Source organism: Zingiber officinale, chromosome 4B, assembly GCF_018446385.1.
Source record: "Zingiber officinale cultivar Zhangliang chromosome 4B, Zo_v1.1, whole genome shotgun sequence".
Lineage (NCBI taxonomy): Eukaryota > Viridiplantae > Streptophyta > Magnoliopsida > Zingiberales > Zingiberaceae > Zingiber > Zingiber officinale.
Window position 1 is genome coordinate 119,253,481 of NC_055993.1, and position 22,256 is coordinate 119,275,736.

Below are 22,256 nucleotides of genomic sequence, written 5' to 3' on the forward strand. Positions count from 1 at the left end.
AATGCCAACGTCGTACTCAAAGCCGATCGGAAGCCCCGATCGGCTCGTATTACAAGCCTTTTCGGCACGGGCTCCTGGCCCATTCAGCGGGCCGGGTCGATTAATTAGAGCATCAACTGTTGATCGTGTGGCCGACCAGACAATAATCCCTCCGATCGACCGAGGCACCCACATTGTATCTTGCTTACCTTTACGTGTTGACCTCTTTGACTTTCCTTCAATGTGGCAATTGGCTTGCGCTAGGTAGACTCTTCTTATTGCCGCATCACATAGTTATTAAAAAAAAAAAAGAATAACTCGGTGCACGAAGCTCCCACTATGTGAGATCCTGATGAAAGATCCATTGTACGCAGTCATGAAGCTCCCACCATGCAGGATCCCAAGGAATGATCCATTATACACAACTTTACCTTATTTTTTACAAGAGGTTATTTTCAGAATTCAAACTCATGATCTAACAATAACCGCTAAGACTCCCCTTCCCATCACATAGTTATTGGAAGGAAAAATATAAAAGTTATATTTCAAATATGACGTGAATAAAAGATAACTAGTTAGGGCATGCTCATAACAAATGACCGTCGACAGCAGGATTCGAACCTGCGCAGGCAAAGCCCAACAGATTTCGAGTCTGTCTCCTTAACCACTCGGACATATCGACATTTGCTGTTATGCTGTAAGTAACTTAATCAGATATTTTAAAATGTGACAAAAGCGATCGCTGCCACGTTCGCAGCCAGTGACACCCCAAAGTCGACCACCTTCGCCGTCCACTCCTTTGTCCAGCAGGATGTTGGGAGTGTCTCGGTGGATGATCGTCGGCACAGCGTAGGAGTGCGGCTGTTCGATTACCCTCTCCGCGTCGAGCGGCACAGGGAGGTAGCCTCACCCTCCACGTACGAGTTCAGCGGCGAGCCGGTTATATACACTCTACAGAGAACTCCGGTAGAGGTGTTTGTTCAGGGTGACGTTGGCCACGTGCTCGTACCCGGACGAGCTTCCAGATGGCTCATGCCGCCGCGACGACGACAGCGTCGGGAGTTTCGAGGGACGTCTAGGCGCTCGATTTTCCGCAGGCGAGGAAATTGTAATAATTATAGTTATGCTATAATATAAAGACTTCAATTCTAATTAAATACTAATAAATTGTATTGTATTTTCGAAGTATCAAATTCTAGCGATCAGACTAATTCAGAGTATAACTCAACAGATTGAGAAATTTTAGTTAGGGGGACAATTCATATAAAATTACAAAATATAATTTATATTAATTAAAAGATGAACAAAGTTAAATATTAGCATGGACTTGTTGATAATACTTTTTTTCTTTTTTATTCTTTGATGAATATTGGGTTCATAATTCATAATCTTAAATCTTACTCTTAGAAATCAATTACATCTGAACTAATAAGACGTTTATCAAAAAAAAAAACTCTACAAACTTTTTTCAACAAAAAGTTTCATCACTCCTGTTTTTCAGCAGGTTGATCAATATTTTTTAAGAAAATGATAATTTTTGAACATTTTATTTTTATGAAAAATATCTAATTTAAGCCCCCTGAATTTTATAGTAAATTACATTTTGCCCCCCTCTATTTAAAAAACCACCCTCCACCCCCCCCCCCCCCCCCCCTTTGACATGAAGTAAAAAGGAAAAAAAATATAAATGACCAAAATAACTCTAACCTAAATCAGACTTCTAAAAGAAAAATAAAAATAAAAAAATCCCACAAAACCATTAAAAGCTTAACCTTAACTCAACCTGATATATATATAAGTCTAAAATTTTACTTGTTCCTAAAAAAATATCCTCATAAAATTCATATATGCACTACATAAACAAGAGAAAAACAGTAACTCTGAATTCTAAATTAATGAATCAAAATTAAATGAAGATAGAACAAAGTTTATCATTAAAAATCAAAATGAAGACCATTTATGATTTAGAAAAAAAATCACCCTTTTAGTTTTTGTCCAAAAGTAAATTTTCATTTCAAAACAACACCCTTTTGAAACGAAAAGTATTTTTAGCTGCTTTGAAATGAAAATTTACTTTTGGACAAAAATTAAAAGGGTGATTTTTTTTCTAAATCGTCAAAGGATCTTCATTTTAATTTGTAATGATAAATTTTATTCCATCTTCATTTAATTTTGATTTATTAATTTAGAATTTTGACTTTTTTTTTGGTAAAATCAATTTTTGACTGATTATCTCTTTCAGAGCTGCTGTTTTTCTGTTGTTTATCCTGGTGTATGTATGAATTTGTGAGAATATTTTTTCTATGAACAAGTGAAATTTTGGACCTATATATAAATCAGATTTGGTTAAGGTTAAACTTTCAACGGTCTTATGGGATTTTTTTTATTTTTATTTTTCATTTTCTTCTAAAATCTGATTTAGGTTAAGGTTATTTTGGTCTCTTTTTTTTTTTGCCTTTTTACTTCATGTCAAAGGGGGTTAAGTGTAGTTTGTTAAATAGAGGGGGGACAAAATGCAACTTGCTATAAAAATACGGAGGACTAAAAGTTATTAACCCTTAAAAAAATGACTTAAGAATATTTAGAATTGATAAAACTATAACATATTGAAAATCAATCCTCCGAAACAATAGAAACGATTTAAAACTCTATTATCAAAATAGATAAAAACTCAAAACATCCAACTAAAATAGGAAAAGAAGAGCCCAGATGTTGTCAGCGTTGAAAAGAGGTTATTGAAAAGTAGACAAGAGGTTGTGTGAAAAAGATTCAAAATAAGATTTTATTTTTAAGAATGTATTCGTAATTATTTAAAAAAAAAAAAAATGAGGGACTCCGTTGCCCTGCCCCTTTATGAGTTCACCCTTATGACTCAATCCCACAAACTGTGTACTAGATAAATTCAAGATAGAAAGACCTTCAACATTACTTGTGGTTCAAACTCCGTTGGTGTTCGGAAATGTCCAGTGTGAAATTCGAATTCTCATTGTATGAGAATATATGATCCCCGTCGTTTTACCACAATACTATATCTAGGGTCACTAATAAATTGTATTGTAGCAATTATAGTTTATAATTATTATAATATGAATATTTCTTCTTTGCTCCACACTTGTCAATATCATGTTATGTATCACTTCTATTATCAACACTAATAATACCATATTATAGTAAATACAATTCATAACAACTCTTATAATATGAACTTTTATCGGATTAACACATGTCAATATTGATTAATATATGTCAACATTATGTCATAACTACTACAACACAGTCAATTTATTTTTAATCAATACTTATCAATCTCACGTTGTAATAGCTATGCAATTATATTTATTTTATACAACGAAGAATAGGCAGAAGGTATCAAGGCATTCTTAGAAGCGGCGAAGGCTGCTTTTGCTTTGGTTGGTGGCGAGGAGGATGACATTCTCAAGGTGAAGGAGAAGCCTGGAGAGGCAGAGAAGGATGAATATGCCGAGAAGATAGGCCACAAGTTGAATGAATGCTTTGGAAACAAAGATGATATGAACGAGAAAGACAAGTTCTCGAAGGAGTACTTGAACAAGTACTTCTGCAACAGAATGGGGTTCGATGAGGAGAAGGATAAAAAACCATCTTTTGATGAGCCTTTTGATATCTCAGGGATGAGCTAAAGGGGTGTGTGCGCTGAACAGTTTTGGGCGATTATAGATTGATATGAAATGAGAGTCTCTATGCTAAGGACAATTTTCCTTGTGGCCTCAATTTATAAATTTTCTGGTTCCTTTTGTTCCATCGGTATCATTGACTCCTAATTGATGTTGCCTTTTGTTATTCTCACTGTTTTCATATGTTTTCTGCTTAGTTATAGTTGAAACTCCTATTAGCCGATCTTAAATAGTTGGAGCAAACATGAACTTATCCGTACTTTATTGTATAAGTTACAGACTTCCCATTTCGATTACATGTTGATTTTTATTGTTTATGCTTTGTTTACAATCCTCCAACTAGTTTGTGATAATCCTGGTGGTGTTTTGCTCTTGCTGAGTGTTTTTCTTAGCATGTATTACTTGTTCCTCTGATTTTGGGGTTTAAATCCTTGCAATGTTTATGTTCGATATGAATGAATTGTTCCTATGATTTGGAGTTTATGACAGACAGTATTGTTTTCGCAAGGATTGAACTCTCACTTCGATCTTATGATTGTTTTTGTTTTTGATTGTTTGGCAATATTGTTACCTCTAGTGCAAACCTATTTCACTTTCCCTTATTCGATTAGCAATTAGTTGAAGCCTCTGCGCTAAAACTAATCGAGCACGAGATCCTTGGAATATCAGATAACATGGTTCAAATTGAGAGGGAAGAAGTGGGCTGACTGAGCTTGTGTTCTTCGTTCCATCAACCCCTTCGATGATGCTTAGGGCACTCATCTCTTTCGAATTCGAGATCATCTGATTTGTGAACTTATACTAATCAACCTTAATCATGTTCTTCTATTAAATTGATCAAAAGCTAGATTTCATAAAAAAAAATTATTTTTTTTTATTGACGTCCTCCTCAGCACGCTCGGACTACAAGATGGTTGAAATATGGAGAGTTGTTAGATGAGATTTCAGTTGAAACTTGACATGTCTGAACATGTCTTCCCTCATGTCTTATCATATGCATTAGTGACTAGTAGCTATATGTGATTTACCTTTTTCGTATTGATCTAGGGGCGGAATCATGATATAGAGTGCACAATCAAAGGATATTGAGTTTCTTGGCCACCCGCTACGATCCACGAGCGTTTTCCGATTTACCTTGATGGCATGTGAAAAAATTCTGTGAAGTCGAACTGATCACCCTTAGGGTTAGTCAATAAGACTAACTAAATTTATCATTTTTTTCGGACTACTCCATGGTCCTTTCCTCCTTGAGTGTCCTTTGGTGTGTCATAACTTTGTTCTCCTATGAGTCATCATCTAATCAACCTTATATAGCTGCCACAAGGAATATCCACATGAATTGACGCGTTAGACACGCAAGCTATCTATGAGCCATTAGTCTGTCAGAAGTGCGGAAAGCTGGTTGGCCGGGCCAAGAGAGGTTGACGTCAGGAGCAAGAATCCTTCATAATGTAATTACAGTCGGATCATAATCATGATTGAATCATAATTCATTACTCATTACGATCCCTTTGTAAATTTATCTTCTATCCAGATTAGGCGTGGTAAAGTAAAGAGAACTGGTAATTGAGCGGGGCAATCAGAAGGAGTCCATCATTTACAATTTTAATCAAACAGATGTATCTCTCACTCTCAAATGAACCTAATCGAATGGTTCATTCGATCCGGTTTCGAGAACACCTCTCGAGCCTCGACCGGGCGATGGTTCGTCGAAGTATGGAGCAATCGTGACCGTCAGATCTTCGATCTCGTTAGGGTAAAATGATCGATTCCGTTTATAAGCGCTTGCTCTCTCGCTTCGGCACTCCCTGAAGGCGGCAGCGGATAGCAGCGACAGGAGAAGAGCCAGATGGTGAGATGTTCTTGAATCCCCACCTTCTTCTTTGTTGAAATTCCCCGTGCTTCTACAAAGATCTCCCCTTTTTTTCTCTATGCCCACGATGATACGGATCCAAGCGTAAAAATGTTAACTTTTTAGTTTTTTTTTTTTTTTTTGAAGATTTTGTGATGCGTAAGAATGTTCAGCCTCGAGCACTGTATCTTCCTTGAATTAGAACTGGATATATATTTTTTATAGTGTTATTAAAGTTGAATCTTTTTGTTAATCTAATCTGATAAGATGCATTTTTCTTTCATTCTAATTGTTCTAAGCTGTTGAGGTTGAGTTGTTACAGAAATGGTGCTGCTAATTGTCTGGAATCGTTTTTTAGTTAGACAATTTTTGTTCTCGATCCATCACTAGTTTTTTTAATGCATTCTTTTACTTGTATAGTTCTAGATTGTTTGAGCATGATGTTTAGTATGATATAAGAATTTAACTTTTTTCTTGTAGAACTTTTTTTTGTTTAGAATTTTTGACCATTGAATTTAAGTTTATTAGTATTAGGCGTAGCAAGACAATTGTTAAGATAAGAGATGACTAGTTATAAGATTTTTTTGCAAACAGTTAGAGGGTTGATAGAGATCTTTTACATAAGATACAACTAGGATTGCTGAAATAGATGAGGGCATTAGGTGTTCTTTGTGATCGTAATTTACTTCTAAAACTTTACGAGAAGTTGTATAAAATGATGGTTGGTTCTTTTTATGTTATAAAAAGTTGAATGTTCGGCTATGAATCAAGCACGTGAGTAGAATATGAGAGTCAAAGAGATAAAGTTATACAAACGTATGAGGATAGATAGGATAAGGAAAGAGAAATTTAGAGAGAAAGTCAAGTTGTGCCTATTGAAATAAAACTCTGTGAGACGTTTAAGATGGTATAGTATCGATAAATATGTTAGATGATGTGAGATAAATATACACATTAATCAAAGAAGAGGAAGACTAAATAAGATTTGGTTAATAACAATAAAATAAAATAAAATTTATTTAAATATAGATGATGATATAGTAGGAGATCGAACCCAATGACATGAAGTATAGTCAATTTTACTTTGTGATAAAAGCTTGGTTGTTGTTGTTGTTGTTAGTAAGTTATCTATTTTGGTGGACTAAGTGTTTAAGTTTGACAATATTTTCAATCTCAGACGTTCGTCAAAACTCAAAAGGCAAAGGCTTACTTCAAGAGGTTTCAAGTCAAGTACAAAAGAAGGAGAGGTATAATTCACATTTCAATCTATAGTTTGGCAACTGTAGCTGGTTCTGAAGCATCCTTTTTTTTTTTGCATTGGACAGAGGGAAAAACTGATTACCGTGCGCGGATCAGGTTGATCAACCAGGACAAGAACAAATATAACACGCCTAAATATAGATTTGTTGTTCGTTTTGTATCCTTGGAAGTTGCTTCTATCTTCATTTGGTTATTTCGATGTCATGAATAACTAGATTCAGTTCTTAACTCGGTTTGCTATCAGACTAACACGGATATTGTTGCACAAATAATATCTGCGAGCATTGTTGGTGATTTAGTTCTTGCTTCTGCCTATGCACACGAACTCCCTTGCTATGGACTTGAAGTTGGTCTTACAAACTATGCTGCAGGTAAGACATTCATATTCTTCTTTATTTATTTATTTCACATCTCAAAGGGTGTTTCTTGACAATTAGCTTATTGCACGGGGCTTCTCTTGGCAAGGCGGGTCTTGAAGACCCTTGAATTGGATGGTGAATACAAGGGAAATATTGAGGTGTCTCCTTTGTAGTCTTTATGCTTTGTCTAACTTTGTTCCGTAATTGTAGTTCGCCTAACCTGTATGGATATCTTTAGGCCACTGGAGAGGATTTTTCTGTCGAACCCACTGATACTAGAAGGCCTTTCCGTGCTTTTCTTGATGTTGGCCTTCTGCGCACAACTACAGGCAACCGAGTATTTGGTGCTCTTAAGGTGTTTGTCTCACAAACATTAAATATGCTTATCGAAGAATACTATTTGATGCCTTTTTATCTAGTAAGGATGCTTGTCATGGAGACGATTATATGTGCAAAAACAAGAGTTTTAGATGAGAAATACATATGAAAAGAAAGGACCGTTCCAATTTCAATCGTTTCAATTTTTGATATTTTTCTGGTCCTTGTGTACAGGGAGCATTAGATGGTGGACTAGATATCCCTCACAGTGACAAGAGATTCGCCGGCTTTAACAAGGACGATAAGCAACTTGATGCTGATGTTCACCGGAAATACATTTTCGGTGGTCACGTTGCTGCATACATGAGGGTTAGTTCCTTTCATCCTTTCGCCGCCTTGTCCAAGAGCTTATTGTAGAGTTGAATGTCGAATTTCTCATTTGTTTGAAACCCCAGATTCTGATGGAGGATGAGCCAGAAAAATACCAGGCACACTTTAGCGAATACATCAAGAAAGGAGTTAGCGCTGATAACATGGAGGAGCTGTACAAGAAAGTTCATGCTGCCATCCGTGCCAATCCAAGTGCAGTGAAGTTGACAAAGCCAGAGCCAAAGGAGCATAAGAGGTTCGTCCTCCACTGACACGGAAACTAACCATGACAACATGGATAGAGTTTATACATGTTTTTCTATTCTTTTTAGGTACAACTTGAAGAAGCTTACTTACGAGGAAAGGAAGGCTAAACTCATTGAAAGATTGAACGCTCTTAATGCTTCTGCCGGTGCTGATGAAGACGACGACGACGAGTGAAAAGTTACGATGAGGCTAGCCTTGTCAGTCCACTACTTTAATCTCCTTATAAGCATTCAACCAATTTGATCATACACTGAGATTTTGACTGATGCAAATTGGTAATTGATTTTCTTAGTCGAGTTATGTTAGTTGAGATTAGTTATATTCAATTTTGTTTGTTTACTTATCAAGATTTTATTAAAAAATTTATCGAGCTTGAGTTGATTTTTAATTTTTATTAAGCTAAAGTTGTTTTTATAAATTAGATTAAATGTTTATCTACTATATACTTTTTAAATATATTATAAATAATTTTAAGTTATTTTTTAATAAATTAATATATTTATATATATCTAAATTAAAAATCTAAAAAATATAATTAAGTTTTATATAAATTTATTTATAAATTATTCTGAATTTTATTTATAAACGTTAAGCTTTTTATTTTATATATTTTTAGTTATTGAATAAAAGAAAAAGGTACTAATTAAAAGGATACTTAAAATTACCTAAAATGCCATTTTATATTTTGATAAAAATGGCATGCTAAAATTTATATTTTAATTATTTTTTAAAAGTTAGTTTAATACGAAAGTTGCTAGTCCAATGTATACTTTTTCTAACCTAATTAATAAATAAATATAATTTATAAAAAAAAAAATTAAAACGTACTTAAAATTTATATATCTAATTTTAAATTTGTTAGAAAAGATTTAATGGTTTAATTTTTAAGATTTTTTTTTCTAAAAAAAATATATTTATATATAATCAAAGGAATGTTTCTTTGGATGTTTTTTTTTAAAATTTATTATCAAAATAGTGTCCATTTTGATATATTTTTCTTTTAAAAATACTTTTATTTTTAACGATGTTATAATACTATGAGATCATTTTAAACGTTACACGGTATGACCGTAAATAATGCAGTACCAAACGAAAAAATAAACGGTTTTAGAGATGACTGTTATAACTATATAATATTAATAATAGTTACTATTTATAATTACTATAGTATAATATTAATAGATAAAATATCTATATTACAACATATATATAAATTGCAATTGAAATCCTTGTTTTTTCATAACATTGGAGTAAAAAAATAATATTACTAAATTATGAGAGATATTTTAACTTAAGAATAATAACCCTTTACACTGTAAAGAGAGGCCACATATCTTATAGATCATTTTGATTAGTTAAAAACTGAAGTTAGATCTATTGAAATAATTATCTATTTAATTAAAAACGGTCAAATCATGGGACCATCAATTTGCATAACCTCCCCAATCAGAGATATTTCTTTAAATATTTTTTTCTTTTAAATAATTTTTTAAGAAAATATTTAAAAGGTATTAGAAATCATCGGGTATAAATTTATATTGGGTCCACCTTTTGGTTGGCAATGGTATTTTTTTAATTCAATCGTTTTGGCAAATGAAAGTTACTTTTATTTTTAAAAAAAATCCCAACGTTAATATAATATAATAATTCTATTAAATAATTATTATATTATATTAAATAATATGTAAAAAATATTTATAGGTAAATAATAGAAAAAATATATTAAATTTAAGGAATTAAAAAAATATAATTAATCTATTTTAATATAAAATTAGATATAAATTAATAAAGTAATTTTAAATTATAAATATTTGATTGATGAAATATTTAATTATTAAATTATAAATATTTAAGAGTAAAATATTTAATAAATAAGATCATAAACATTTAGTTGATAGAATATTTAATTATAAGATTTAAAATATTTAAAGAATAAGTGATGCAGGATCTAAATATTTAAAAGAAATATTTCCTATGAGGATCTTCATCGTAGATGCACAGGCGTTAGGTTGATGAGTCGGCGCCCCGAGAATCTTGGAACGGAGGATGGGAAATCTAGAACGCTCGATCCAAGATCACGACAAAGATCTCAAATCTCGGATCAGGCTAAATTTGTAGGATCCAAACCCAATCCATTCTCACTCATTATCCTGGTTGAGCTATGGAGCTCCTCCCGCTCATCCGCTCGCCGCCGTTCGTTCTCTTGGAACACTGATCATTTCGCCGGTACGGCTCCCTTTTCTCCATTAATTTCTCATATTCAGTTCTAAATCCTTTCTGCTCTTCTTCTCCAAGTCAAAGCAAAAAGATGTTTTTGCTTTGTAAGAACTTGTTTTTCCCTAATTACCCGATTTCTTCCCACCGAAATCTGATTTGTTTCACTGTATAACATCAGTTAGGGTTTACTTTGATTGTTTAATGGGATCGGAAATCCAGTTTCCGGCGATCTGCGTTGGGTTTCTTCATGCCTTATAGTTGTTTGTCGAAACGCCTCTAAGAAAAGTTCTTTCTACTTAATAGTTATTTGCACTGCTTTTGTTGCTTTGCTCAAGGTGTGATGCTTGCTTGAGGCGGCTACTTGGCTTTCTGATAATTTTTTTACAAACAAATAGAGTGGCGATGGCTCTGATCTTTCATCGCGGAATTATAGCCAACTCTCAGTTCTTCAGCAGGAGCAGTGGTGTTCTTTTTCGCAGATTGCGAGCCTCAAGGTCTTGTACTAGTGCTCGAGGAGAGGGCACTGCTAACACTCTGAAAGAGGAGCTAATCCAAGTAGCACCTAAAAGAGCTTTGGAGCCGAACACACATGGATTTGAAGCTATCATTGGGATAGAGACCCATGTTCAGCTGTTCACCCTCACCAAGGCATTTTGCAGCTGTCCTTATGTCTATGGGTCACGACCGAACACCACCATTTGCCCTGTTTGCATGGGGCATCCTGGTACTCTGCCAGTTCTGAACTCCAAGGTTGTTGAATTTGCAGTGAAGCTGGGCCTTGCACTCAATTGTGGGTTGTCGATGACCTCCAAGTTCGACAGGAAACATTACTTTTACCCAGATCTACCCAAAGGGTACCAGATCTCACAATTCGACATCCCAATTGCAACTAAAGGCTTCATCGATGTAGATCTTCCGGTTGAGTTTGGTGGCGGTCATAGAAGGTTTGGCATAACTAGAGTTCACATGGAAGAAGATGCAGGGAAACTGCTCCATTCAGAAACAGGGAGTTATTCCCAGGTTGGTTTCTGTCTTGATTGCTAATTGACATATTTGCATATTTCTAATCTTGTCATATAATTGTCATTTTTATTAAGATTATGATGTAGTGATTGCTGAGGCATTTTTGTGCAGGTCGACTTGAATAGGGCAGGGGTACCTTTACTAGAGATTGTCTCTGAGCCCGATATGAGGAGTGGACTCGAGGCTGCTGAATATGCAGCAGAGATACAAAGGCTGGTTAGGTTTCTTGGAATAAGCAATGGAAATATGCAGGAAGGTTCACTTCGTTGCGATGTAAATGTTTCTGTTCGTCCAATAGGGCAATCAAAATTCGGTACAAAGGTATTATTTTCTCACATATTACTTAATACATATCTACTCGAAACCGTGTACTGCTTTCATTCGGCATAGATTCAATTTTTTTTTATTTTAATGTAAAATGATCAAAAACATATGGTGTTTTTTTTTGTTGAATATGTCAATCTTTTATGGACTTGGAAAGTATCACAAACTTAAGTTTTAAGTGGAATGGTATTTGATCACCATCTACTACAACAACAACTAAGCCTCATTTGATGTGTATATTTATCATAATTTCACATTGTCTAACTGAATCATTTATTAGTTGTCTAAGTACATGTATATACGATTTTAAACATGTTTTTGGGAGTTTTCCAATTCTGACTTTCTTTCTAACATTTTATTTCTTATCCTGTCTATTCTCGTATGTCTGCACATCAACCTTAACATTTTCTTCTCTACAACTTTCATCTTTTGCTTATATGCTTAAGTCATAGCCTAACATTTAATTCCATATAACATATCAGGTCTAGCCGTCGTTTTATAGAACTTCCTTTTAAGTATACTTTTTTGATAACTCCTAAGGTTTATAATAATTGTCCCATACTTATTAATATTAGTGAACAGCTGAGGACATCGATGTGGATCGTATGATGGTCAAGAGAGTTGATCTTGTTAGATTTTATATATTTATTAGGATTATTTGTTTATAGCCTTTAGGGCAATTTAGTCTTTTGTTTTTTCAATTTAGGGTTTATGTTTTCTTAATCTAACTATATAAGACTGTGTACTCTTTATTCCTAACATACTTTTTGGATTAATCAAGATGGTTACCTTTTCCTCGTCTCAATTTCTACATGGTATCAGAGTTTTCATCTTCATGATTTTGATGGTTTGCGTAAAGGATTGTTAATTCAATCCACAGTTTTTGGTGTGGCCTTACATTTGGATTGGGTTTCTTTTATTTTTGCATCAACTTGATTTTGTTTTTTGTTCGGTTATTCGCGAGTACAATTCAATCTATCATCATGAGTGGTCGCACAGATGATTGACTTCAATCGATTAGTGTTCGACTGGATGGAAAAAATTATTCTTATTGGGGACATGTTAAGAAAACTTCTTGTGGGGAAAATCTACGTGGGATATGTTTTAGGTGTGCGAATTCAACCTATGGACATAACGCTGATGATTATGCAAAGTCGTTGGATGTTTGGGAGGCCGATAATGCGAAGATTATTATGTGGATCAATAATTCTGTTTCACACTATTGGTGCTCAGTTGGCAAAGTGCGAGACAACCAAAGAGGTTTGGGATCATCTGATAAGATTATACACACAGTCTAATTTTGGCAAACAATATCAATTGAAAACAGATATCTGCGCACTTCGACAGCAAGATATGGGCTCCAAGATTTTTATTCTGTCATGTTAGAACTATGAGACCAGTTGACACTCATAGAATCTTCAGAATTACGAGCATTCCTAGCTTATGTCACTCAGAGAGAAGAATAACGTCTGGTCCAATTCTTGATGAATCTTCGTGATGACTTTGAAGGATTGCGCGGAACAATTTTGCATCATAGTCCTCTCCTTTTTGTTGATTCAGTAGTACATGAATTGCTAGCTGAGGAGATTCGCCTTAAGTCTTAGGTTGATAAGAGGACTATTGCATCGTCTAGCCATCTGTTTTTGCAGCACAACAGCAGCCACCGCCTCATAATCAAAATAGGTCGACTTCGAAGGTTTCTAGTGATAAGTGTGCTTATTGCAAAGAAAAGGGACACTGGAAGTCCATTATTGTTGAATAAAGGTAAAGTACCGTAGCAATAGAAACAACCACCGCAACAACAGTATTAGCAGCAACGGCCGCAACAGCCACCATTGCTACATCAAAATGCTTCATAGAAATCTGGTAATCAACCATAACAGTTGTCATATAAACTACCAGTTTAGTAATGCAGTTGCTGCCCCCTCTTTAGATTCATATGTGCTTGAGCAGTTTCAACAGTTCTTTGCTTCATAGCCGTTTGCCATGTCTGTTTCTTCTCATATAGGTTTATCATCCTCTAGTACATCAGGTATATTTTCCTCTTTATGGATCTTAGATTTTGGAGCCTCTCATCATATGCCACCTGACTTGTCATCCTTTATCTCCTTGTCTTCTAATTCATCTTTATTAATTGTGACTGCTGATGGACTCCAATGCCATTAATAGGTGTTGGTTTTGTTGTTACAACTTGCTTGTCTCTTCTTGATGTTTATCATATTCCTAGTCTTACATTTAATCTTGTTTCTGTTAGTCAATTGTGTGAATTTGGATATACAATCTTTTTTTCTTCATCCAATTGTTATGTGTAGGACTCGCGATCTCAGAAGATGATTGAGACAAGCCGTAGGCAAAGGGGACTCTATGTCTTGGATAAGCTCCAAGTACTAGAAGTTGTAGCTTCTAGTGTTGATCTGTCATCTTTTCGATTGCGTCGTTCTTCTGAGTTTTATTTGTGGCATACTCGTTTAGGTCATGTTTCAGTGTCCCGTTTACAATTTTTTCTTCGTCTGGAGTATTAGAAACTTTAAAAAGTCACAATATTTCTGATTGTAGTGGTTGTAAACTGACAAAATTTTCTACGTTACCTTTCAATAAAAGTCTATATTTTTCTTATAATCCTTTTGATCTTGTTCATTCTGATGTGTGGGGGCCTTCTCCCCTTACTACTAAAGGGAGATCAAGATATTATATTTCTTTTATTGATGATTGCACTCGTTATGCTTGGATTTATCTTATAAAATACAAATATGATTATCTTAGCATCTTCAATGACTTTAAAGCTCTTGTTAAAACTCAACATTCGGTTGTTATCAAGTATTTTCATTGTGATTTAGGAAGCGAGTACACTTCCAATGTTTTTCTCATTTACTTGCATCATAAGCTACTATACATCAAATCTTGTGTCGAGAAACATCTTAACAGAATGGAGTTGCCGAGAGAAAGCATAAACATCTTGTTGAGACAATCCGCTCATTCTTATTGTCTACGAATGTTCTTAGTGTTTTTTGGGGAGAAACAGTTCTTACTGCTACTCCTGTAATTAATAAGATTTTGACTTCTCACAATTCAAGTTTGTCTCATTTTTCAAAAATTATATGGTCATGCTCTTGATTATTCCTCTTTACGTGTTTTTTTGTTGTACTTGTTTTGTTCTCCGACCACATGTTGACCGTGATAAATTGCCCTCTAGGTCTACTTTGTGTGTCTTCCTTGGTTATGGTGTTGGTCAAGGGATATCGTTGTTTTGATCCAATTAGTCAAAAATTATATGTCTCTCGTCATGTTGTGTTTCTTGAGCATATTCCTTTTTTCTCCATACCTCTTCTACCACATGACTCATGCAAATCTTATTCGCATTGATCCCTTCAGTACCGACACCAATGAAGCCTCCCCCACGGCTACTCTTTCACATGATAGCTTCACTGAATCTGGTATTCTTGAGACATCTATTGCCCCTCCCCCTCCCCCTCCCCTCCTGCGACTGTTCCATCACCTCATGAGATTATGGACAATCCTACTTGTCGATCTACACGTCCTCGTAAGTCTACTAAACTACCTGATTTTGCTTATTTTTGTTATTTTAGTTCCTTTGCTTCTTTTGTTACCTTTGTTCATTCTCTTGCTGAGCCTTTGTCCTATAGAGAAGTTGTCGGTAACTCTCTTTGGCAAAATGCTATGGACGAGGAATTAACTGCTCTGCATCATACTCGTACTTGAGATTTGGTACCTCTTGCCACCAGGGAAACACGTCATTGGTTCTTGTTGGGTCTATAAGATCAAAACTAAATTTGATAGTTATGTCGAACGGTACAAAGCTCGTCTTCTTGTTAAAGGTTACTCTTAGGAGTATGACATGAATTATGAGAAACTTTTGCCCCTGTTGTTAAAATGACTATTGTTCGTATGTTAATTGTCGTTACCTCTGATCGTAAAATATCTCAGATAGATGTCAACGATGCCTTTTTAAATGGTGATCTTTAAGAAGAAGTGTATATAGTGTCTCCTCCTGGAGTTGCTCACCGACTTGGTGAAGTTTGCAAGCTTCGCAAAGCTCTCTATGGACTTAAACAAGCACTACGTGCTTAGTTTGTAAAGTTCTCCACGGTGATTACTTCGCTTGGCTTTCATCCTAATAATCATGATTCGGTTTTGTTTGTCAGGTGTACGCGTGTGGATCATATACTTTTGTCTTTATATGTGGATGACATGATAATTACAGATGATGATTTTGATTGAATTTAGTTTTTGAAGTTTGAAGTAGTTCGTTGTTTCGCTATGAAAGATTTGAGTTTACTACACTATTTTCTAGGGATCGAGATTGCCTCTTCGCTAAAAGGTTATCTCTTATCTCAGTCAAAGTACATAGCTGATCTATTTGAGCGTCCACGTCTCACTGACAACAAGATAGTTGATACTCCTCTTGAGACTAATGCTCGTTGTTTTCCATCAGATAGTTCTCCTTTGCCAGATCCTAACCTCCACCATACACAATTGTGGGAAGCTTGGTTTATCTCATTGTGACTCGTCCTGATATTGCGCATGCTGTACATATGGTTAATCAATTTGTCACGCATCGACCATAGTTTATTGGGTTGTTGTTCTTCGCATTCTCTGGTATCTTAGAGGAACTCAGTTTTAGAGTCTCTTATTCCCTTCTACTTTCTCGTTAGAGTTATGTGCATATTCTGATGTTGATTGACATTTTTCTTGACGATTCTCTTATCTCTTGAAAGAGAAAAAAACAAGATGTTATTTCAAGATCTTCTACAGAAGCTGAATATCGTGCCATAACTACCACCACTTATGAGATTGTTTGGCTACGTTGGTTGCTTACAGATATGAGAGTTTTTCTTCGGCAACCATTGTGATAATCAGAGTGTCATTCAAATTGCACGCAATATGATTTTTCATGAGAGAACGAAGTATATTGAGATTGATTGTCATCTCACTCGTCATCATTTACAGCTTGACACTATCACACTGCCTTTTGTTCCTTTCTCGTTGCAGATAGCTGAAATGTTTACCAAGGCTCATTTTACTTTGCACTTCTATTTTTAATGCTTCTAGCTGTAGCATCGTGAGTTTGAGGGGGAATGTTAGATTATATGTATTTATTAGGATTATTTGTTTATAGCCTTTAGGGTAATTTAATCTTTTAGTTTTTCAATTTAGGATTTATATTTTCTTAATCTAACTATATAAAGTTTTGTACTCTTTATTCCTGACACATTTTTTGGATTAATCAAGATGGCAACCTTTTCCTGATTTCTACAGATCTATAGCTAAATTGACTGTGGTCATGATTGATCACCTTATTGTGTTTTCTTCTGCATTCATTACAGGATTACTTTGGATGAATTAATTTAGCGGTTAGAAGTTAGACCTTTTTCATTTATAGTGATTGTTGCTCCCGCTTTTACTTGCTTTGTCGACAGGTAGAAATAAAGAACATGAATTCGTTTTCTGCAATGAGTAGAGCCATTGATTATGAGATCTCGAGACAGGTTCTTCTACATAGTCTAGGTCAAAGTGATCAGATTTTCCAAGAAACTCGTCTATGGGAAGAAGGTGCTCAGGTTTGCCATTTTCCATGTAGTTCAGATTCCGAGTCTTATCTTCATTTTTCTTTTTTCATGTTGCCTGTTTATGGACCAGAAAACTTTTACAATGAGGAAAAAGGAAGGGCTAGCAGATTATAGATATTTTCCAGAGCCTGACCTACCAGAAGTTGTTCTCACAAAGGAATTTGTCGACAAACTTTGTCAAGGGTTGCCTGAGCTTCCCGAAGCAAAGCGCAGACGATATGAGAAAATGGATCTCGCAATGCAAGATGTTCTCTTTCTAGCTAATGACAATCATGTAGGAAATAGCTAAAATCTCGGGTTACTTTAGAGATAAGCAGATGCCTTTCATTGAGCAACAGTGACAACTGATGAATTTTGCAGGTTGCTGAATTTTTTGATGCATCTCTTGAGAACGGCGCTGATCCAAAATTAGCCGCCAACTGGATTATGGGAGATATTTCAGCTTTTCTGAAAAATGAGCGACTTTCGATAACTGAAATAAAACTAACACCGTTTGAGCTTTCTGAATTAATAGCTTCAATAAAAAATGGAACCATCAGTGGGAAGATCGGGAAGGAGGTATGCCAATGTTTGGATTTCGTGTGTCGGATAATTTCCTTCTATAATCCGGTTATGGTTGTTTTGGTAATATTAAAGTTGTTGACATGTAAAATTAATCAACTCATTTTTTGCAATCAAGAAAATTGTCAAACTCTCAACATGTCTTGCTGAACTTATTATTTGTTAGCATATTCTTCAGTCTACTTCTGGGAAACAATCATGAAGTCATAAATTTCCTAGGAGTTGACGGTATCATAAACAACAATTACTATGTTTTTTTTTTCATTATGATACGATATGCCATCATTGTAAGTATACTCTAAAAGCTCAGGGTTACGTCGTTAATTCTATTTAGCTAAGCTAAGCATTTTATTCTCTTCTCTCTTCTTTGTCTTACTGAGTCACTTGAAAACTATACGAACTAATAGTTCTTCTATGCAGAATGTTTGGAAAAGGCTATAGACCATATGCTTAAACATCCCTACCAGATGTTCGACATTATATACCGTATTTTTCTAAATATTCTCATTTTTTTTTCCATTTTCTGACAGATACTTTTTGAGCTTCTGGCCAAAGGTGGAACTGTCCAGTCACTGATAGAGGAAAAGGATCTAGTTCAGGCAAGTCTAATATTTCTGGTCCGCAAAGCATCTGAATTTATAATTGTTGATCTGAACATTGAATTGTAATGATTTGATGCATGGATTCTTCTGTTTATCGATTGATGGTATCCAAGTGAATTCTTAGTAATATCTTCAGATTTCTGACTACCTAAAGATTAACTATAGTGGAGCTGATAAACTCGTAAACTGTTAACCGCGAATAGAGTAGTTTAACAATTGTTGTAGTTGGTAATATGCTGAGCATGGCTTTGAGTTATAACAACAGCAGCAGCAGCAGCAGCAGCATAAGTCGTGAGGATCGTCCAACAATTCTTACAGCTGAAAGAACTCCATTTCTAAGTCTCAGAAGAACAATTCATAATGAAAGAGACATGATAGCTTCCGACTCATCTAAACAGGAGTGAGCAACATCAATTTTAGGCTTTTCTATCATAAAATTTACGAGACCAAGCTTTCTATGTTTGTGCTCCTTTTCCAACCATGAAAATCGATACTGATTATCGAACTTGTTGCTGGTTATCCAGCAAATTTGTTTTCCACAATGTATAACTCACTTTATATGCGAAATTTCAGATTGTAGATCCAGCAGCCATAGAAGCACTAGTTGATAAAGTCCTTGCGGCAAATCCCAAGCAGCTCGAACAGTACCGTGCAGGAAAAACCAGGTTGCAGGGGTTTTTCGCCGGCCAGGTGCATGAATCAGCAACAATGTCGAAAAGTTATGATTTTACTGCAGTCTGAAACTCTGAATTTTGGTTCTGTAGGTGATGAAGGAATCCAAGGGCAAGGCAAATCCATTGGTTTTGAACAAGATTCTTGGCGTCAAATTGAAAGGAGAGAGTTGACTTTGTTAAGATCCAAAGTCATGAGATCTACCTCATAGATTTTCTTGCAAGGGAAGTTTAGAAAGTCAGTGTTGACTTTAATAAATTGGGAACACAAGAATGTAAGTTTTCATACGGATGGCATTTAGAGAAGAGAAAATTTTCATTTTATTCTTGTATTTTAACTACCTTTTAAAATAGTTTCACTATTATTATTTTACCTTTATACTTTGGAAGGATCACTTTCATAGATGAGTGTTATTAATTTTCCCCTTAATTGTTAAAAATATGGGATAACATGATAACAAAACTATAGATATATATACTTATGAAAGTGTGAATATTTTTTCTATAAAAGGTAGAAATTTAAGGACGCCCTTCCTATCATTATTGCTTTTGTCCAACATCGTTGCAACAATTTTACAAAGTTGCTCCAATTGGTGCCGTTTTCATGAATTTATTGTGACAAAAGGTGAAACACTTGTCTCCCAGTGCCCCTGTCGTACCTGACCCAAGACCATTACGAGGGAGATAAATCGCAGTATCCGAACGAGCATGTGACAGACAGGATGTAATACGGGAATAGGGAATTTATTTTCCAGCTACCCCGAGGATCGACTATATGATCTCATTATGATAACACCCGTCATATACCAACTCGGATGACCCGCAGATTTTCATGAATTTATTGCTCCAATTGGAGCGAGTTTTCATGACTATCGTTGTCATACATGATTACAAAGTATTACATGGCCATTTTTTTTCCTTGTGGACTTACCTTTTGTGGTTCTCTGTTTGTCAGTCCGTCTGTTCACTTTCATCCTATTTTATGTCACCACAAACAACAGAATCGTACTAATCTAAGAAATGGAACTAAGTGAACATATACACGATCGAGTTTAAAACTGTCGATTCAGCTCTTGGTCTGCACCAGAAGTCACTTTAGTGCATCAACTCACAAGTGCTTTTGGCCTTAGCAAACTGCTACACTGATCGGATTCCTTTTGGACATCAAATTAGAAAAAGGTGTGCTTCTTGAACACATCTTATAGTCTCGAAGTACATAAGAGAAAGAACACAGGCCAGTGCTTGCTGAGTTACAACTTTATTTATGTACTGTATACTGGTATAATTAATATAAATTAATCACGAGGAAGAAGAATACAGGGAAGAAGAAAACCATGAATTCTCCCTAGATCGTGGGGAAATCTAATCATTCATTCGCCGTAGTTTCAATCCTCACGTATAGATCATAATCTCAAGCATGAAGGTGATGATGACTTCTAGATGCTGTGAACCACAACACCATGAAGAATGCGACTCCTAGATGCATGAGCTTCTATCTTCATCTCATAAGGTTGCTGCTCCATGATGGGTTTGCAGGAACTGACTCCCTTTAATTAATGAACTTAAAAAACCAGTGCTTCATCAGGCCAGTCTGAATGGTTAGATGAGTAGGAACCTGGCAATGCGACTTCTGACTGAGTGGTGAGAACAGATGATTGAGACAGGGAAGGAGACCTATTATCTGAAAAATTGGCAGTAGTAATGTCGTGTGATCCGGTAGTAAGATGGGACCCCTCGCCCGCAGGGGTCATGGCCACGTGGAAGGTCAAGGTCAAGGTAGTCAACGCCCTCATATCATCGTCCGCTCAGGGCAACCCCCTTTGCCCGATCAGAATACATGACCTGATAGTAGCACAGCACAGTCAACGAACAGAGCTTCCGATGCTCAGAAAACTAATGTATAAGTAGAGCATAGGCCGAGCGGACAGCCCGCTCGGCGGAAACAATGGATGTTGGCCGAACGGATGTACTGCTCGGCCGAAGGGCAGAGTGACAAGTAGCCTAACGAAGGCTGGCCGAGTGGTCATCCCGCTCGGCCCAGTAACAGACAAAACGGGGATTGACTGCTATCCTCTCTGGGACTCGTGCCACCGACAGATAACATGGTGGGCGGCGTGGTCAGACAAATAATCGTACGACGGAAGCTTCCACTGTCTTGTCAGGATATGCTCGGGCTGTTGAGGTATGATGTCAGGAGCCCTATATAAGGGATCCCAAGCTTCGACGGAGGTATGCATGATCTACTGTAGCTATTGTTACTCTGCTACTTTCATTTCTCTTCTTTGCTTTCTTGTTGCCGCTGCCGGAGATCTGACTTGAGCGTCGGAGGGCTATCGCTGGGGAACCCCTCCTTGGCTCGGCACTGACGCTTTGTGCTTGCAGGCTCGTCTCGTCGTAGGTCCACACACGGTCAACAAGAGCGCTACGTCTCCAGCGTCCGTCGCCTCGACTCTCGGACAGGATCATCATGTATACTGGATCTACTCTTGTCTTTGCCACCCGAATTTAGTTTGATGTGTAGAAATTAAGAAAAAGGAAAAACTAATCATATTATTGAATTTAAAATTGATGCTTAAAAGTACATAGTATAAGGTCTTATATAGTTAAGTTAAGAAACCCTAAACTCTATAAAAAAAAAAGGAAAAAGTCTAAATTGTCTTAAAAACTATAAACAAATGAATATATAATCTAACATCCCCCTCAAACTCACGATGCTACAGTTAGAAGTATTGAGAGTTTGTCAGATAAGAAACGAAAACGTGAAGCGGAATGTGTCTTGGTAAACATATCAACAATCTGTAGCTTTGAAGGAACAAAAAGTAATGTGATGTGTTGGATCGAAAGCGTTAGAGGATGGGGGGGGGGGGGTAAATAGCGCTCGTGGCTTTTACTTTTCGTTTCGGAAATCTTACGAGTAACGCAGCGGAAATAAATAAAACAACCAACACACAGAAGACTCTAAGATTTACTTGGTTTGGAGTCTAGGGCGACTCCTACTCCAAGGCCCGCGATCGTTGATCGCTTACTGTGGGCAACAACTATATCGCGCAAAAGTTTGTACAACTGAGAATTACAATAAGTGCAATAATTAAAGTAAACTTATACCGACGATAGAATCTTAAAATCGCGGAGCTCCGGGTCGTCAGAAACTTGTAGCTGTACTTCAGGGTGCTTTTGAGGCAGCGCGTTGTAGCTTGATTGCTTGGAAGATGT

At 36.0% G+C, this 22,256-nt stretch overlaps 2 protein-coding genes and 1 non-coding gene across 4 annotated transcripts; 2 read left to right on the plus strand and 1 right to left on the minus strand.

The window, feature by feature from the left end:
* Nucleotides 1–579: 579 nt before the first annotated feature.
* Nucleotides 580–661, minus strand: TRNAS-CGA. Its single transcript has one exon. It is a non-coding gene; the product is annotated as a tRNA-Ser (tRNA).
* Nucleotides 662–5,400: 4,739 nt separating this feature from the next.
* On the plus strand, nucleotides 5,401–8,348 carry LOC121976241 (60S ribosomal protein L5-like). Its single transcript, XM_042528328.1, has 9 exons — nucleotides 5,401–5,484; nucleotides 6,662–6,731; nucleotides 6,810–6,901; nucleotides 6,989–7,115; nucleotides 7,182–7,261; nucleotides 7,342–7,458; nucleotides 7,656–7,790; nucleotides 7,877–8,046; nucleotides 8,123–8,348. Exons 1-9 carry the CDS (start codon nucleotides 5,482–5,484, stop codon nucleotides 8,229–8,231), a joined length of 903 nt encoding a protein of 300 aa, XP_042384262.1. The 5' UTR covers nucleotides 5,401–5,481; the 3' UTR covers nucleotides 8,232–8,348.
* A 1,713-nt stretch (nucleotides 8,349–10,061) lies between these two features.
* LOC121976242 (glutamyl-tRNA(Gln) amidotransferase subunit B, chloroplastic/mitochondrial-like) lies at nucleotides 10,062–19,422 on the plus strand. 2 transcript variants are annotated; one of them, XM_042528329.1, is made up of 9 exons: nucleotides 10,062–10,283; nucleotides 10,610–11,294; nucleotides 11,409–11,618; nucleotides 17,060–17,200; nucleotides 17,280–17,483; nucleotides 17,570–17,767; nucleotides 18,301–18,369; nucleotides 18,946–19,062; nucleotides 19,137–19,422. In XM_042528329.1, the coding sequence occupies exons 2-9, from the start codon at nucleotides 10,677–10,679 to the stop codon at nucleotides 19,215–19,217; spliced, it is 1,638 nt and encodes a 545-aa protein (XP_042384263.1). In that variant the 5' UTR covers nucleotides 10,062–10,283; nucleotides 10,610–10,676; the 3' UTR covers nucleotides 19,218–19,422. The 2 variants fall into 2 exon arrangements, with proteins under 2 accessions (XP_042384263.1, XP_042384265.1); XM_042528331.1 differs by having other exon boundaries at nucleotides 10,670–11,294.
* Nucleotides 19,423–22,256: the final 2,834 nt, after the last annotated feature.